An 18068-nucleotide genomic window follows, 5' to 3' on the forward strand; every position below is an offset into this window, starting at 1 on the left:
CCCTGCTCGCTGATTGGCTATCACGCTTCCCCGGCCGCGGAATACGGGGGCGGGGCTGAGGCGCGCACGCCCTTCGTTTCCGGGGCCGGCGATTCCTGTTGCGCATGCGCCTCGAGCGCTAAAGGGGTGGGGAAGGAATAACATGCCAGCCTTAAGCCCCAGGCGACACGGGATTGGCTGGGAAGTCCGGAGCCAGCGTCCTATTGGGCGTCTGGAGCGGGGGAGCGGGGACTGGCGGCTCGCTGCTTCCCATTGGGCTCCCTCGCCGCCCGTCCCGAAGGGTCCAGGCGGCCATTGGGTAGCGGCGCTGCCAGTCCCCAGGGGGCGAGTAGCGGTGGCGGCGTTTGAGGGGGAAGATGTCGGGCTGCGAGGCCCGCGACGCCAAGAAGCTGGTGCGCTCGCCCAGCGGGCTGCGCATGGTGCCCGAGCACCGCTCGGCCCGCAGCCCCTTCGGCCTGGACGAGCCGCCCTGGGTGCCTGACAAGGAGGTATTTTCATCCCGAGGGGTCGGGAACCCGGGGCTGCCATCGCGCTTCTTCCCCTTCCTTGCGCGTCCCTGTTTCCCGGCGCCTCCCTCCCTCCCTCAGCCGTCGCTGCCCGCCGGGGCACGGCGGTGCTGGAGCGGCTGGGGGGCCCTTTGCAGCGCGGGGGGCTGTGCCGGCCCTGGGGCGGGGGCTGTGCCGGCCCTGGGGGGCTTGCAGCCTTGCCCGGGGGGGGGAGCTGGCCCGCCCGGTGCTGAGGAGAGCCGGGCTTGGCTCGGCTCGCCTCGCCTCGGACCTCGCCTCGGCAGCGAATCGGGCTCGCCCGGGTGCGGTTTTTTTTAGTTGTAAACCACAGATTTTTATTTTGCTGAGATTAATGGGCTGAAAAGGGCAGGACCGGCACTCGTCTTCTGGGGATGTGTGGCCCTGCTACCAAAATTAGTGAGGAACTTAATGAGTTAAAAGCCTAGCGAGCTATGCAGCATTAATGTTTTTAGAGTTGTCCCTTTAAAAGCTTATAAAGGTAATACTGAAGACCATGTTGATTTAAAAAAAAAGAAAAAAGTCTTAAGGCAATAAAGCTAAGTTAGAACAGCCCTTCTGGCTCCCAGTGTGAATGTTCTTAGTGTTAAATGAGTATTAAATAACTTAGACTGTTTCAGTCAACTTTGCCTTTAAATGCATTTCAAGTAAACTGTGTGATCATGTTGTTACATTAAATTTCATGTAATACGCATTCTTTGTTACCAGTCCCTACAGCTAGATGGTAATACAACTTGGAATCAATTGTTTGTTTGTTTAATTATTGCCAGCGTTCTGTGGTGTGGATGCATGCCGATGCATTTCAACGTGACCAGGATTAAGATTTTTTTTTTTTTTTTTTTTTTAGATGAGCCAATATGAATTTAAGCAGGGAGTCATTATACAAAGCCATTCTTTGCCAGATACTGGCATGGTTGGTCTGTTTTGTATGGGAACACTATGTCCTCCTTGGTTAGGAATGAGGAAGAAAATTTTCTTGAGGCAAAAAGTTCTGTGTAAAAGTAGTAATTCTGCAGACTTACTCTGCTAGCACAGCTTCTGCAGCTCAGACTAACCTTTACTGTCACAATGTGCATGACTAGTAAGTCAGTTGCTGGTTTTGTTCAAAATAACAACACTTCTTTGGAAAGTGACTTTTTCAACTTATTTTAAACCAGCGGTCTGCTGAAATACCTTGGGGGAGTTTTCTCAAGTTATTCTCTTCCATGCTTAGAGTATTAAAAAAAATCCTCCCTGTCCTCTGGGAGGTGGGTGTGTGTCTTACGTGAAGCGTAGCTAAGACAACGTTTTCAGTGACGGGAGCTGGGTGCCATTCGAAGGACCCGGTGCTCAGCTCTTGGGTTCCCACCCAGCTGGCACCATGCGTGGTGTGGTGCAGACGGAGCGTGCATTTATCAGGGAGCGTGTAGCAAAGTCTGAGCAGTTATTGCGTAAGTGCTTGCCCTTTGCGTTGCGTGGAGTCTGCTTTTGCTGTGCCCTGTGTGCTCTGACCTGCGCCACCGGGCAATGTGATTCCTGACGTCATCCTTGGTGGATATAGTTTGTGTAACAGTTAAATTGAAATTAGTTTTCTCCCTGACCTTCTGAAATGTAGTTTTGTATTTCAGTAGTCCTTGATTATAGCAGACTAGCTTCGTTTAAAAAAAGTAAGGTACTTCTAACTCAGTCGAATACATAGCACCATCTTAATTCAACTAAAAGTTGTTTGAGGATTGTGGTAGAATTTATTTAAACTAGTTAGCTATATTTAAGACTTAGATCTGTGTATTTTAGATACATCAGTCTGATGTGTGTTGTTAGTTTGAATTCTATATTACAGTTGTACTGCAGGTATTAATTCTCCTTAAAATTCAACTTTTCCCCTGTAGTCTGCTGGTCAATAAGCTGATGGTGTTGATTTCTGATTGAATGTTGCCTTTGCATCAGTAATGTATTATAGGCAAACGTTTAAATGCATTTGTTAATTCATATTCTTAATCTTGCATTATTGTTATTTTGTAAAAGGTTATTTTACTAAGTTTTGTAAAGTGTATTGAAGTTCTGACATCCCTTTGGTTAATGATTACCAAATACGTTACAAACTTCTTCCTTAAATAAAGCAGGTACACAATATACAAGGAAGCTTATAAAACCCATGTTTTTATTAACACTGTCTTTTTAAATTTCATTTTTTTTATCTAGTTAATGAATTCAGCAACAACACTTGCTCTTGTTACCATGTCAGACATAATTAAAAAAACTATGCTCTTTGTCCAAGCAAGAGACTGGTATTGGCAAGTGTTGATCTGGCTTTTCAAATATGCTGGCTTCTGCTGTGTGGCCAGTAACACTCTCAAATTCAGTAGCTTTATTTTTCTTATGCAGGAAGAGGCTACTGGCTTACTTCTTAAAAGTAAAGCCACCTAAAAATTATGGCAGTTAGTAGTTTGGCAAAACTTATATAACACTGAAATGTATTTAAATTTTATGTCACAAGATTATACAGTCTTAAAATGTCAGTTATTTTGAGGAGTTTGAAGTGTAAGACTGAAGCAGGGCTACAGAAAACTTTCTCTTTGGTAGTCTTATTTATAATATAAATAATGGGTTGAGGTGGATAATATTATGAAAATTTGTGCTGAGCGTCATTAAACTTGAGACAGCGCTTAAAATGTTGGCATGCGCCTGGTCTAACGCAGAATTTCTTCGTTAATCACCAGCAGAGCTCAACTGATGGTGTTCCTGTTAAGGAAATCTTGGACTAGAAATTGAGTAAAATTGGTATGTTCGAATGGAGAGGTGGCCAAACCTCGTGCCATCCAGCCGTGTCCCAGATCTTTACGTGGCCGAGGAGCACTGCGTGCCTCGGAGTGGGGGTGTGCGAGAGGAGCGTACGGATGCGGCGGCAGTGATTCCGTGGGGCTCCGGGATCACTGCGGGAGGGAACTGAGCTTTATGTAGCCGGGTCCTCTGTTGGCTCGGGCTCTCGGGGGCGGCACTAGTTGCGCGACAGAGCTGCGCTCGGACTGCTGGCAAACTCGTATAGCTCAGGCAATGAATTGGCCCCGTACAGTTGTAATATCGGAAGGCATCGTAAGCTGTGTCTGCCCTATGTTTGCATTGCGGTGTTTGCCACTCAGGCATCAGCTGTTTTGGTCAGGTGTGTTACAAGGTGTGATTTGATGAGCTTGTGAACATTCACATTTGCAAAAGTTGTCTGTGTTAACAAGCTTAACCAGGTGTTACCTTGCATCCCTTCTTGAATCGCTTTGTTATTGTATATGCAAATAAAGCGTATGAAGTGTAACTATAGCTTCCTGTCCACCTACGGTACTCTTACCTCTGGCTGGATCCGAAGTGCTATGCAAATTTGTTATCACACTTCAGCAAATGCACGAGAAGTTCCACTCTATTTATAATGAACTACCTCTCAGTATTTCAGAATTAATAACAAAATCCCACAACTGTTGGGTGTTCTTCCATTTTCCTCTTGCTATATGAAGTAATCTGATATTAGTATTCATGGTATGTTGATTGTATGTGAAATGAATATACTAATGACATGCATTTTAATTTAGTTTCTTATTTCATATCTTTTTGTTTCCACTTTCCAAAAAACTCAGATTTGCAGTAGTTTTTAAAAGGCTGCGTCTGGAAGACACGAAAAGTGTCTCAAGCATCATGCTTTCTTCTCTGTAAATGTGATAAAAAAAAACCCTTAAAGCTATAAAGCTTAGTTCAGTATTCATGCACTCTCTAATTATGTCAGCATATGGATGAATAGGAAGGATTCGCCTTTCAAGATGTTTTTCAATAGCGATCTCTTCCCAGGCAAAGTAGAAGTTGATATTATGCAAACGGATTCACTTGATTTTGGTTACTTAAAGCAGAAGTGCCTTGAAGGAACAGTGTCTTGAGCCTACTTGTATTGGAACATTTTTGTAGGAAAATCCCGTTCCGTGATGCCTGCTACCATCTGCCGTTTGACTGGTGGTTTATTTATGACTGCTCTATGTATGAGGCAGCGTTGTCATGATAGGTTTGGAATTCAGAAATGTTTTTCTATAGAGTTTATATTTAATAAGAGAGCATGGATAGCTCTTCCTTCCTGAAGAGCAACTTGTATGTTTAGCGTAACATTGTGTATGAAATCTATTTAGGACGATACTTAGAAGACCGTTTTTTTCCCCGTAGTTTTTGGCTTGTGCTTTCTAATTTCTGACAAAAAAAAATGTTTTCATAAGAAAATTAGTTAGACTCCTGGTAAATTCGAAGTATACAAAAATTCTTGCCAGGTCGTGCTCCCAGACAAGCTATTAAGCTACACATGTCAAAAATTAAAAGACTAAATCAAGGTCAGTGTAGACTAAAATGTGGTATTAGCTGTAGGGTACTACTTGTTACAGAGGTGAAACCTGAGGAATACTGAAGTTGCTTTATGCGGAAGGTTGTTCATCAGTGAATGTTAGAATAAGCTTTGCTGCAGCCATTGTGGGAAGAGGTGGTTGGATGCCTTAATTCAGTACGCTATTTGAGACACTACAGGAACACTTCTGGTTCTCTTTTGTGTGGGATTTAGAAACAGATAGTTTGTTGTGACAAATATTGCAAGTAGCTATTTATGTTCCCTTAGAGTGACTGCAGTTACTCTCTAATTTGTTAAACTTCTGTTTAGACGTCAGAACACTTCATATAAACTGTTGCAAATTATTAACAATCTTGTACTTTAAAGAGCATGAAACGTTTCTAGAGAATGTTTACCTTAGCTGCTGTAATATTTTATTAGCTATAGTTATTGAACTTGTGACGGTGGTTGGGTATCTGCTGAAGCAGAAGTCCCCGGCAGAAGCTGTTGTAACCTGAAGGAATTCATAGAAGATAAAGGGTTAAGTATTGAAATGTGTTAATTAAAGGCAAACGGTGGTTACTGTGTGCTTAGCAAATAGCACCTGCTCAGCTTAGGCCATGCTTTTAAGATGACATTCTGCTGTAGTTCGAGATAGTTTAAAGAGTTTTTAGGTTTCTAGAGTTACAAAACATACTGCAGGATCTAACCATATTCTCCCAATTCAGGTGTCAGGCATAATTTTTCATTAATATTTGCAAATAAATATAACAAATTGCTTTATAAGCAAAAGCAACTGGAGACTGGTTTTCGATGTGGTGGATAAAAATATGTAGTCTTGGTGAAAATCTAGTGATCGAAGCAGTGAGTGCCAGCCCTTTGGTAAGTGACTTTCTGTATAGAAAATTTTGATTGTTGTAACAGTCACTGATCACTTCTGCTAGTTTAGAAAATCAACACTGTCACCCCTTAAACTCTCCTCAGTTGCAAGAGAGAAACTTCTTCAATGTTTTTCTGGCTTTTCTTTTGGGAGGAGTGTGGGTGTAAGCTTGTTTTAGGAAGGAGATATTTCAGGAAGTGACATTTTGTAGTTGGAATAAAAATTAAGTCTTAGTGGCTTGGAAGAAAACCAAATATCTCCTAGCATGTTTCAAAAATGTGTAAGTATTGAGAGCATTAAAATACCTAAACAATGTTTTAGAGAGTCAACAGAGCATCACAGTATAGTATAGTGAGGCTGACAACTTACATAAAAACAGTCGACTGTGGAGTATATGACTGTCTGGATAGCCAAACATAATTAAACATAAGTACTTCTGAAATGTAGTTTTGACCGCTGGCAAGATGCAGTATTCCTTAGGGCGAATGAGTTTGGCAGCTTTTTTTGTCTTACAAATGAGGATGACATTATTTTGCTACATCAATATTAAAATAAATGAAAACCATCCATGGTGAAAAGATAAAGGATGGAAATTTGTTGGAGGTGTTTCTTTTTAGGGCATAATATAAAGCTTAGTCTTCGTATATGGTAGTAGGATTAAAGGTTTAGAAATCTTGTAGATTAATATTAATATTTGTACTGTTTTCTAGTGCCCAAGATGTATGCAGTGTGATACAAAATTTGACTTCATAACTAGAAAGGTAAGAGAAATCAATGAAATGTAAAGCACTAACTGTTGCAAAATACTAATATGGACTTTTTTGATTTAAAATGTAGAAGATTTCAGTAGAATAGCATGCAAAGTCTGATATAACTTAAAGTAGTTTTTCTTTCTGTTCTGCCTCTTCTAAGTAGAGGTCCTTTTTGTTTTAATTCTGTTCCTTTGAAATTCTTCATGGTGCTCAATGTGTAATACATAGTTAGAGTTTTTCCAAATTACTGGGTACCCACAGGATTGAAATTCAAAGGAAGAGTTAGAGGAACTCGTGCTGGAGTGGGCTGCTAACATCAGTACTGACATAGAAACCAAATCAACTAATTCAGTTGTGTTTTGGGAGATAAAATTAGTTGTGGAAACGTAAGCAAAAATATTTTCAGGAGTAATGAATCATAATCTTACATTAAAGAACCGTATTGGTAAAACGCAGAGAACCAAAACTCAGATTTTCCTTCTGTTCTAAAAGTAAACCAGGATTTATCTTGGGTTTGGAAAAGGGAATTTCTAATTAAAGTAGAAAGTATGAACCGCCTTGATTGCTGTGAGCCATAAGTAGGCTCACTGTATGAAGAGAAAACACTAACATTAAATTATGTTCGTTACCTAAAAGTAAGCAGGCCACTGTGGAATGCATGCTGGTGTATGGACTGCTACTATTGGAAAACATTCTGCTGACATTGGGGTTTCTGCATGCAGAAGGAAAGCAGCCTCCCAAAAAAAGGCCAGCGATGATTTCTGGCAGGGAGTATCATTCTTTTGTCTAACTACATTGACACTCACTGAGCACGCTCTTGTGAAAGTGAAGGGAGATGTGCAAGTGTGACTTGTAGTGCATCGACATAGTCAGTGTTTTTTAATTTATTGTTTGGAGGGCGAGGGAAGGAGAAATTGTAAACTGGACATAGTAATATGTTATACCAGATAGGTGTAAATTTTCAGGAGGCCTGAAGAGCATTAGGATGTTGGTTAGTGATCCTAGGACTCCTAAATCATGGAGTGTACTTTCTCCTAGTTCTTGTTTTACCCTGTAGTTGGATGGGTTAAGAGCATGGTTGTTGGTTGATTAGAGCATTTTGATTGAGAAGCACTAATTCATTAGGCTGCTGTGTTTTACTTGTGTTAGCTTTGGGATGTAAACGGAGGTAGCCCTGGGAAATACGTACTCTGGAGAATTTTGCATAATATTTGGAAGGAAAGCCTAACACTGATCAAAACTGCAGTGTATCAGTTCCTTGTATCAAGCTGATCCAACCTGCTCGGAGCCACAAATCAGTTCCTGCTTGCCTGGAATACTTGTTCTGACATGAGAACTTGCGTCAGGAAGGCCTGCTGGGACTGTCCCACCCCGGTGGGGATTTGGAGCGCAAGCCACTCGTTGCAGATTTAGCGGCTGTGAAACACATTGCAATACTAGTTCTGATTTTGCAACTTCACTGGATTTGTACTACGCTGCCTGATATTTCTGATAAATAGCTTTAGGTTTTAAGTTTCCATGGGAAAAACTTGAGGATAAGTTTTAAGACAGAAGAATAGGATCTCCAGTTGAAGTTTCCCAAGATCTTTGCTTGAAAGTGGGAAGGGACCTAGAAACCACTCTTCTCTTGTATTTTTATTGACAGTAACGTTTACTGGACACTGGAGAAGCCCTTTCAGGGTCTTGTGTGGTCTGCTTTAGAAGTACATTTACGGAGTACCAACAAAGGCTTATAGTGCTGCTGTTCATCCTATACTCCGTCCTTGGTGTTCCATCTTCAGAGATTTCTTTCTGTCACTCTAGCAGTTAAATTTCCTTTACCTATCCCTCAACTTGTATGTTTTTCACACCAGAGAAACTGCTCTGTTTCTTGGGGAGGAGGATATTTACGGTGGTAAGTCTATTAAAATTATTCCTTAATAGTTTCCTGTGTAAATAAATAAAGCAAATGTTCTCTCATGCTTAGCATCACTGCCGAAGATGTGGAAAGTGCTTCTGTGACAAGTGCTGCAGTAAAAAAGTGCCTCTGCCTCGCATGTGCTTTGTGGACCCTGTGCGCCAGTGTGCTGAATGTGCCCTCATCTCTCAGAAAGAAACAGAATTTTATGACAAACAGCTTAAAGTGCTCATGAATGGTAAGGACTGAATGCATATATATATGCTGGTTTGATCTCATTTATATTTATTCAAATGCGGTGTTGCACAAATGCGATAAACAGCAAGAGTAATGCCTCTTGTCACACAAGCTGCAGTTTTGTCTCCTTTAAATGCTTTGTTGTTGCCATGCTTCTTATTTGCAAGTTAATAATTCTGTGTTATCTGTTTATTTAGAGAGAAGTTTACACTTTTTAGTCAATATTTATAAAGAGTGATTTAATTGAAGACAAAGGAATTTTTAACGCCTCTGAGAACAGATGTGTGTGCAGTTGGCATTCTTCTTAAAATAACGCATCTTTTAGCCAGATTCCTGTTACATTAAATAAGGGTGAAAACTACTTAACAATAGAGAATATTTTAATATCTTCTAACAAGAAACAGTGCTTGCTTCAAGCTTCGTCTGTGAGCTTTGATCTTGTCTATGGCCTATAGCTACGGTTGATGGCAGATCATCGTGAGTGGTCAATTTTGCATAGCATTAAAACTACATGCAATACAGGAATTCGTGTTCCAGTTACGTTAAGAAAGCTGAGTCTTCAGTTTTTAAAATATTCCGTGATCGTTTCTGTTCACAGAAAATATTCTGTGATTGAGAGCCCTTTTGATGGGCTCTCGACTCTCAGCACGACTCCAGTGTGTATAATCGGTAAGCTAAACCCCACGTCTGATTAGCGTGACCGTTCCTAGGGAGATTCTAGGTTCAGAAAGGAGTATGCTCATCCCTGTAACACACAAATCATTCTTCACTCTGCTCTGCAGATGAAGGTGTAGGTGAGGTTTCAAATAAAGTATTTTAAACTGAAGATTTTTTTAAAAGCTTGTCCTGTTTGCATTTGTGTTGTGCAGTTCAAGCCTGAAGTTGTTCCTGACTTACTGTAGAGCCACAGATCTCAGTCAGAGAGATGGTGGTTGTGGTGTCCTTTGCAGTTTTGCTGCCGTTGCCTGTCTCGCTTAGCAGCAGCCTGGGGGTCCGTGCTGAGGGGTCAGCGAGACTGCGTAAAATTGTGATATAGACAGTGAGGTGAAGCTGTCTGAGGCTGCATGGTTCGGATTATGGAGCTGGATTGCAGACCATTTGGCAGGGCTGTATGTGGTGTGTTGGGTTTTTTTTATTTTTTTATTTCCCAGGCCAACAGTATTGGGATTAGGCAATACAGGGAGCATGAGGCGTGAAGGAAATAAAGTGGTTAGGCATGTAGTCTGCTTTCTTTTAAGTTATGAATCACTTCACTAATGCAGCTAAGATGACTTCCCTGATGTCAAAGCAGCTGTTTTGAGCAGGAAGAAACATAACATGAAGGCTGAAGTTCATTGACCTCAAAGCAAGACTGAGCTAGCCTTCAGTAATGAAAAAGAGGTGTCCTTACTACTTATTAAGCATAGAGCTGAAGGTCACATCCTGCTATTAGATTCTTCTGACAGATTTTTTTTTTAATACTGAAACAATAGTGTGTATTAGGGTGACAAGATAGGGTCTTTAATTGCCTTTTTTTGCCATCTCCAAATCTGTTCTCATTTTTAAGATTGACCTTAGATATCATCTGTATTTCTACAACATGTGGGAGAAATTACATAGCAATTGTGAAAGGTCCTGTGATTCAGAACATGATAATTAAAGATGCACTTTTTATACCTGAGTGTTTTGCTGATGTTAATCATTTTGACATTTCAATTGGTCTCTTAACTCACCCAATTCAGTGTATTAGGTGCAGTAAGTAAAAATTAGTTATCCTTTTTGATACTTGAATTTTCCTTCCTAAACTCTGCATTAGAATACTAAAAACATTTCTTTCCAGGTGCTACATTCTTTGTAACTCTGGGAACATCCGATAAATCTGAGCTCATGGTTTGTCGACTTTCCAACAATCAGAGGTGAGAAAGATTGATAGAAATTGCACTTGTAAACTATATTATTGCTGCACTTACAGCTATATTATTATCTAATCACCTAAACAAAATATAAGAGTAATGCGCTGTGAGGATATTGGAGAGAGTAATCGGACTGAAAGGATATGTACAGCTTTATTGGAGTATGTTGGTTTGAGTTTACTAGCAGTGTGGATCGGAATGGCTTAGAATGGTGGAGCTCCACTCACTGATAATGCCTCTCAGTGCCACTGGAATGCAGTGCTTTTGCCAGCTAATGGGGGATCGGAGGAAGGGGGAGCAGGGAAAAATCTGTAGCCACTGAAAAAAGCTTGTTTCAGAATGATTCTAATACTGCACCATATTGTTTAACATTGCAGCAAAGCATTACTTTGGTCGTCCCTGTAGTTTGGTTGGCTAGAACACTTTCGACCCTGTGTTCTCTTCTTCTCCCAGAACTTTGGAAGAATGCTTTTAATATTTTGAAAGAGTCTCCTGGCAAACTGAACTATACGTTTTGTGTTGTTTGTTTTCCTTTAAATGGAGAACTTAAATGAAAAGTAATTTTTCCTTCTTTATTTCTCTCCCTCCCCACCACAAAGAACATATAAAGAGCCAGTCACTGAGAGATTGTGTTTATTTTTTTCCTTTGATTTGGACTTGATATTGTAGAAAAAACAGTGTGTTTTTTTTTTTTTTTAAAAAGTTTTTCTTCTGTTACATAGATACCTAGTTTTGGATGGAGACAGCCACTATGAAATTGAAATTATACAGATTTCAACTGTTCAGATACTTACAGAGGGATTTACTCCTGGAGGTAAATTTTTTCATTGAATACAAATGAACTATTAAGAAAAAAAATATATGAAGTTGTAATTATTGTTGGAGCTAGACAGTGCATTTCTAGGTTATTGGTAACTTAGGTGTAACTATATTAGTTACAACTGCTCTCAGAATAGAATGCAGTGTGTGGAACCCTGTCCATGTGGCTGTTGGGATTTGGGGGAAAACCAAAGAACTGAGAAATTACCTTAGAGCTCTGATACGGGAGAATTTCTCGATAAACGTGAGGAAAGGCGGTCAGCATCTGTTCTGATCCTTTCTCTTGGCTAAATACAAACATCTATTGATTCAGAAGCTCGTAGGAGGGAACTGTTAGTCCTTGGTAGCTTCCGTGTCAGAATCCAGCTGGGATTTCTCTTCTACTGGTACAAACAATTGTGAGGGGAGTGAGAGAGAAACTGTGGGGGAAAATAAATAATTAAACTACGCTTTCTTAATTTCATTCACGATGAAGGGGTGGCCGAATGAAACTGGTAACATCTGAATCAGAGGGCAGCCACTTACTGCCTCATCTCTTACCAGATTTTAGAGTATTTCAGGATGAACTTGAATATGATTTCACTGAAATGAGAACGAACAAGGTCAGGAATTTTAATAATTGTTCTTTAGCAACACCTCTGTCACTGCTGGAATTTTCTAATCGGACAGCCTATCTGTGCAATAGTCAGTCAGTACAGCATGTTAACTTCAATAAACTTATCTTGGTATTCAAGTCAACCAGATGTGTTGCTGAGTTACTTAATTCCTTGTTCACTGCTCTTCTGACTGCTTTATTTTTTTGCCTGCCTGCCTTCCTTCTTGATGGTAGAGAAAGATATTCACACTTACACCAGCCTTCTGGAGAGCCAGCACATTCCTGAAGGTACCGCCAGTACCTTTGAGCATGACGCACCTAAGCATGTTGCCATGACCCCCCTCCCGTCTTTCTTCCTCTGCAGTGCTGGTTTTTTGCTTGATCAATAGCTGTTCAACTTCAGACAAGTTGTGTTCAAATCTGACGTGTATCTGTTCCTTCCCATCTGTCTGTTCAATAAACTGAGAATGAATGTTTTGTAACTTTTTGGAGGAGAACCAAAACATTCAAGGCCTTCTTTAGACCACATGTGCTATTGTCCATGCTAGAAGAGAGAAGGGAAGATGAGAAATAATATCTTCAGTGGTACACAGCATTACGCATCACCTACTTCAGCAGAGGTGTGCTGAATTGTGTATACCAGAAATCAATAATATACCTGTCTACGATCCAGTAAGGTTTTTGCACTGAATAAACTGTTAATTAATGGCTTGCTTTTACACTTCTTTAAAATAAATATGATGTCGTCTTGTGTGTGTCCTGCCTGAGTCGGTAATGTCCTGGAATGCCAGACATGGGCAATGTGAATAAATAAAACTGGTCGAGGCTGTAGGTGTTGGATTTCCATGGGTTTATCTCCGAGTAGGGCCCTGATCTGTTCCTCAGACCAGGTGGATGCAGGGGAGCGAGTGATGAGGAAGTTGGGTATCAGTTTATCCCAGAAGAGGAGATAATAGCTACTTTTATAAACACTGTTTGTGGGCTTTTGATCAGGTTGCTTAGACCGAGATTGTCTGTCTTTGGCTCCTTGGATATTACAGTAATGGCCTCCAGGAGCCCTCTCAGGCAGAGTTTGCACAAAGTGTCCTTCTCTGTGTGGTGGAGCTGTTCCTGGGGCTTAGTTTGTGCTCTGCTGCTTCAGGAAATAAGCAATGCCAGTCAAGTCTGCGTAAAGCATCAGTGCGCTATTCTAAACAAGGCTTTTGTTTCATCTCTGTAGTTTTGCTTTGGTTTATTTTAATCTCTATGCAGCTAGAGTGAGAGAGAGACAAACATCTCGCTATCACACTTGTCAGAACAACGTCTTTTGTAGCGGATTTCCCTCAGGAAGTCAGTGACGTTGCCAGTCGTCGTCTAGTCTTGCATACGCCCCTTTCCCTTTGCCAGATTCGGAGGGACTGCCGACCGCTGTGCCAGGCTGCGGCTCAAGCACGGATCCCCTCTCTGATGTCAAACCGGACGCTAGTAACACAGGTTATAAACTGCAGGCTACAGTGTGAAACTGTGGCGTCTACTGAAGAGAAGGCACGGTAACATTAAAGCATGAGGGTATTCTTAGCGTGTGTTGCTAGCGGCTTTACCTGAGGGCTTACACAAGTTCTGCCTCGGTGGTTCTCAGTGAGGGAATTAAACAACGTTGAGCCTGCACATTCCATTGCCTGGCACTAACGCCCGTGGTCACCGCCTCCCGAGGCGGCAGTTAGCGCCCCTGCAGTTGCTAGCGCTTTGAGTGAAGCGATGAGGTAGTTGTCTTCAAACATGCTTACTAGCTAGAAGTTGTGTTACTTAGTTGGTGAAACCTGTTGCTGTTCAAGGGTTTCTTTCTTTTTTCAGGAGGCAACACTCGTGCCATAGGTATGATTCTGCAGTATAAAGTACCAGGATCGGAGAAGCTCACGCAGATGAAATTTACGGCCAGTGAAGACTTCAGCTGTAACAAGAAGCTGTCGGCGAGCTGGCTGGCAGCTATGCATAAGGTAAGCAGAGGAGGCAAAACTCACAGAAAGCTGAAGAAAATCTTAACGTGGGGTGCTTAGTAGCACTTAAGGGAGTATGCAGCCTTAGGAGGCTTTTTTTATTTTTATTATTTTCTTATTTAAGGATTTTAGGGCCTTGTTGCTTAAGAAAACGGAAGCTATGGATGGTTGTTATGAACATGACTTTAGCTTTATGCTCGGATACCTGAAGAAGATAGGCACTACAAAGAGTTTCCCAAGATGTCATGTGTGTCGTTAGGTGAAAGATGTAGGAGTTAGAGTTCCAACTTCCTTAGGTTTTTGTTACTCACTGAAGAATGTGCATTATGAAATACTCTTTTGAACCTAAACTCAGCTAACTACTTTATGAACTATGTTTTAACTGCTTCAGGAAGGCTTAAAGAAGTTGTTGATTTTTGAAAACGGGAGCAGGGATGGGGGCAGGACCCTGTGGAAGACGGTTTCATCTTCTGTTGTTAGGCACTGGTTGGCTAATGAAACTGAAGTTTATTATTTCAGAAGTCAAAGCAATGGCAGACAAAAACCAAAACCACCCCAACTAGTTCTGGAACTTGGTTCATCTGGTTGATAATTAGAACCGTATTTTGTAAGCTGTCTGCAAATGCCAGTGTGCGGCTGTTTGCCCCTTTACCACCGCTGTTAAGCTCCCCGGCCACCCCTAGCCCCAGCGTTTAACTTGTGTTCAGCACAGTGCACCCAAACTTTGTGTTGCCACGGGAGGACAAGTTAGCACTTCCCTACGCCTGTTCCAATTCATCTCTCACAAGTGATGCAACTCCCACAAATATGCCGAGAACCGGTATTTTATGGATAAGCTTAACACCCTCCCTGCGCTGATTTGTCTCCTTTGACCGGGCTTCTGAGTCGTGAGGCTTTCAGAGGTCCTAGTGAACAGCACGTAAAACGAGTTGTTGCTAGAGAATGCACGTCTGTTCCCATCACGTACTATGGTTTGAGACAAACGGAACACCTCACCAAAACTTTGCGAGGGGGAAGCAGAAGAGGTAGGAGGAATACAGAACGGACCAACGTTGTTTACTGCATGTGTTTAGACAGATTACCAAAATCTCAGAAATACTACTTCAACTTTTTCAAAGGCAGTTTTGATCAGAAATGGTCATTTCTGACCAAAAAGAAGCAAGTAAGTTGATCTAAAATCTTCAGTGACTTCAGGTTCTGCACTTAACATAACCTTGAATAGTTTCAAAAAAATTACTGAATGCTATTTAGTGCCTTAGCCTAAGGACGACAGCAGGGGAGGGACTTAAAGCCTTGGGTTTAAAGGACACGTTTGGAGGGGGAGGAAGGAGGTTAGGTGGCTGCAAGTGACACTTCAGTTAACACCATGACATTTTGCCTTCATGTTAGGCAACGAAACTTCTTTATGAGTCCCGGGACCAGTAAGACCAGCAAACCGTTGGCCACTCGAGGGAAGACACCAGCCTCCACGGACCTGCCTCTCACTTTTTGCTAATTTGACAACATTTGCTGTTCTTGACCCTCTCTCATTCCAGTGTGGTTCATTATGTAAGAACTGGCAAATGCAATGTGAGTATTTTTTGAACCATGAGTATTCACTATAGTGTGCAATATGTATACAATTAATGCTTTAAACAGCCTCACCTTTTAAGACTTTGTATATTTTGTTAAGCCTTTACTGGCACTTAATATGAAAGTGACCTGCACTACAGCTAATGTACAGCACAACTTTTATAGTAACAATTATATATACTGTTTGCTACAAAACGCAAACAAATGTACATGTCTCTTCTGCAGAGAATAGCTTTTGGGTATAGATCTCAGGTTTTTCCCTCTATCCAAATGTTTAAAATCAATGTACAATAAAATCTGCCTTAGATATGATTTTATAGAAGTCACTTGATTTTTTTAAACATTTCATTTTAAACATCTAAATATTTCACCAAAAATCACCAAATTGGACTTACATAAACATGAATCTTGAAACTTTCCTTCTGTAATGAATAAGCTTCCAGAATAGTTTTTAGTTTTGTATTTTCTTTTTGGTAACTAGCTTTTGTTAATCTAACTGTAACGCTATCTGAAATTGTATACAATTTAATGTACAAATATGAATAAATTAATTCACTTATTTAAAAAAAAAAAAGAGGTGATACTTAATTGCACAGTATATAACTTCTTTAGTGATGGACGCTGTGGTCTCTACCCTCTGAAACTTTTGACTTTTTACAAGCAGCACCCTAATTTTAGGTCTAAGCGTTGATAATTGGTTCCACTACTGGGATGAATCCTCCAGCTACATGTGCTGAGCTAAGCGTCTTTCTGCCCTCCGTCTTCCTCCGCTGGTAGAAATTGAGTAAACAAGCACGCAAGGCTCCGGTGTCAGCTTGTGTGTTAAGGACCCTTGAGAGCTTTTCTAGACAAGCAGTGATTTGTCGCAGTTGGAATACTGGAGCAGTGGTAGCGTAAGGAGGTTCCAGAATTGTCTGGCAAGTCATTTTCTGTGCAGCTGGTAAAACGACGAGGAAACTTGAATTAACAGATAGAACACAGCATGCTCCAGTTATTCTTGTTTTGTAGACTATGACCAAAGGCGTCTCTGCTGTGGCTACCTACATAAAAATACTGGAGAATGCAGCCATGCCTTAGCAGTACTTTATTGTGCACATTTACATGTTCTCTGAATTAGTGTATCATAGGCTCTTGAAATCATCACATTCATGTAGCAAATTCTTCAACAATAATACCCTTTCACTTTTCACCACAATATATACAGTTAATGCTAACCTGTGGTAAAAGCAAGTTACAGCACTGCAGAAATGGATATATAAATTATACACAGAACTTGTACATGAAGAATTAATCAAATTGCATACTGTTAAATGGGAGAAAATTACAAGAAATATGGCTAAAACTTATAATGGGAAATTCAAAATATACTTTTGGTATATAAAATCATGTACAATTAAAATTCCAGTGAAGTGCCTTTTTTTTTTTCTTGAAACTACAATGTAGTGGAATAGGTTATTGCATAACTTGCCTTGGCAACAGATGTAGGCTGCCAAGAACCACAGAAACTGTCCTCAAATAAATCCTTCTCTAAACCTTGTTTCTTTCTTCTCCTTGACTTAGCATCTACACAACCCTCTTTCTACTTCTATCCAGTCCTTCATATTTTCTTCTAGACTGACTCAGGCAGACTTCAAATTACACAGTATAACTCTTACCGGACTCTTACCCTTTTCAACTATTGCACTTTCATCCATGCAGACGTACAAATCCCTTAAGCTGCTGCAAGTTCGGTACTAACCGTTTTGTCCAGGACGGACCAGCTCAGGCGGTTAAGCAGGGGAACCTTTACGTTAGTAGAGGTAACACTAGTACTTGTAGGCTGAATAATAAGAAAATAAACCACCAAGTGAAATACTGTGTAGGGGTTTTGAGAAGTGTACAAATACTGCTGTTTTGTTAGTTCTCTAGCCTGATTCTAAACGCAAATAATACTAGATGCTAGACTATGTAAAGCTTTCGTTGGGGTTGCCTGGACTAGGATTTAAGTGTATACACTTAAATGTTACCACTTAAAATCCTAGCCTTCGTAAAGCTTTGGTGACTACTTAATTATGCATGTAACGGGTGAAGATCTTGTGTCCTAGAACCCAAAAAGTTGATGAGTAATGAGAACTCAACATTCACTGGTATCGAACAAAATACCCAAAATCCTGATGTGGGACAGTTACTGTGGGGTTGGAGCGAACTGGACAGCGTATCTGCACTCCGCAAATGACACCTCTGAACATTTAACACAAGAAAGCTCCTACCACGGAACTTTAACTTAAAACACTGCTTTAGACGATAGTTGGTGCAACACTGTAAGTAGCGGAGGTATCGCTCTCCTCATCAGTGGCAGGTCACATAAAAACGATCCTCATTTACAAACTGCAGATCTTGAAAATCTTGGATGCTGTCCATTTAACAAGAGAAAGCACCATTAAAACTAAATCTCATAGGTTTTTTTTCTCTGTGTGAAATGATCAAAAATGATGGCTCCAGTGTATGGTTTCAGTTTCCAGTTACCAGCACGGTATTGCACTGTTGTGCAACTGAATTCAAGCAAGGGTTCGCTGTCTAGGTTTTATTCGTGGATATAACTGTAAAAACAGAATAAAAAT

General features: G+C 40.9%; 2 protein-coding genes across 13 annotated transcripts in view; one reads left to right on the forward strand and one right to left on the reverse strand.

Annotated features, from left to right (window-relative positions):
* The first annotated feature begins 152 nt into the window (after positions 1–152).
* ZFYVE21 (zinc finger FYVE-type containing 21) lies at positions 153–15780 on the forward strand. 6 transcript variants are annotated; one of them, XR_015702350.1, is made up of 9 exons: positions 161–488; positions 6439–6489; positions 8447–8615; positions 10434–10509; positions 11229–11320; positions 11869–11927; positions 13307–13449; positions 13754–13896; positions 15286–15780. XR_015702350.1 is itself a non-coding variant. In XM_087747860.1 (8 exons), exons 1-7 carry the CDS (start codon positions 357–359, stop codon positions 13417–13419), a joined length of 687 nt encoding a protein of 228 aa, XP_087603986.1. In that variant the 5' UTR covers positions 160–356; the 3' UTR covers positions 13420–13449; positions 13754–13879. The 6 variants fall into 6 exon arrangements, 3 of the variants coding, with proteins under 3 accessions (XP_087603986.1, XP_087603984.1, XP_087603985.1); XR_015702352.1 differs by lacking the exon at positions 161–488 and adding an exon at positions 1311–1954; XR_015702351.1 differs by lacking the exon at positions 6439–6489 and having other exon boundaries at positions 153–488.
* A 755-nt stretch (positions 15781–16535) lies between these two features.
* The window catches only part of PPP1R13B (protein phosphatase 1 regulatory subunit 13B), a 74664-nt gene continuing 73131 nt past the window's right edge, over positions 16536–18068 (reverse strand). For all 7 annotated transcript variants that reach the window (XM_087747850.1, XM_087747854.1, XM_087747852.1 and 4 more), the window contains one exon: positions 16536–18047. In XM_087747850.1, the coding sequence (XP_087603976.1) occupies positions 18006–18047 (42 nt within the window). In that variant the 3' untranslated portion in view covers positions 16536–18005. The remainder of the gene's footprint in view (positions 18048–18068) is intronic.

The sequence above is a fragment of the Nipponia nippon genome, unplaced genomic scaffold (assembly GCF_047370975.1).
Source record: "Nipponia nippon isolate SJK-2023a ecotype South Korea unplaced genomic scaffold, ASM4737097v1 scaffold_11, whole genome shotgun sequence".
In the NCBI taxonomy this organism is placed as follows: Eukaryota; Metazoa; Chordata; class Aves; order Pelecaniformes; family Threskiornithidae; genus Nipponia; species Nipponia nippon.

Bases quoted from the DNA above. Each gene is read 5' to 3' on its own strand.
- ZFYVE21 (XM_087747858.1), top strand. From the start codon at position 357: ATGTCGGGCTGCGAGGCCCGCGACGCCAAGAAGCTGGTGCGCTCGCCC. The intron at 8,616-10,433 runs GTAAGGACTGAA...ATTTCTTTCCAG, and splicing joins GCTTAAAGTGCTCATGAATG to GTGCTACATTCTTTGTAACT. The intron at 12,209-13,753 runs GTACCGCCAGTA...TTCTTTTTTCAG, and splicing joins GAGCCAGCACATTCCTGAAG to GAGGCAACACTCGTGCCATA.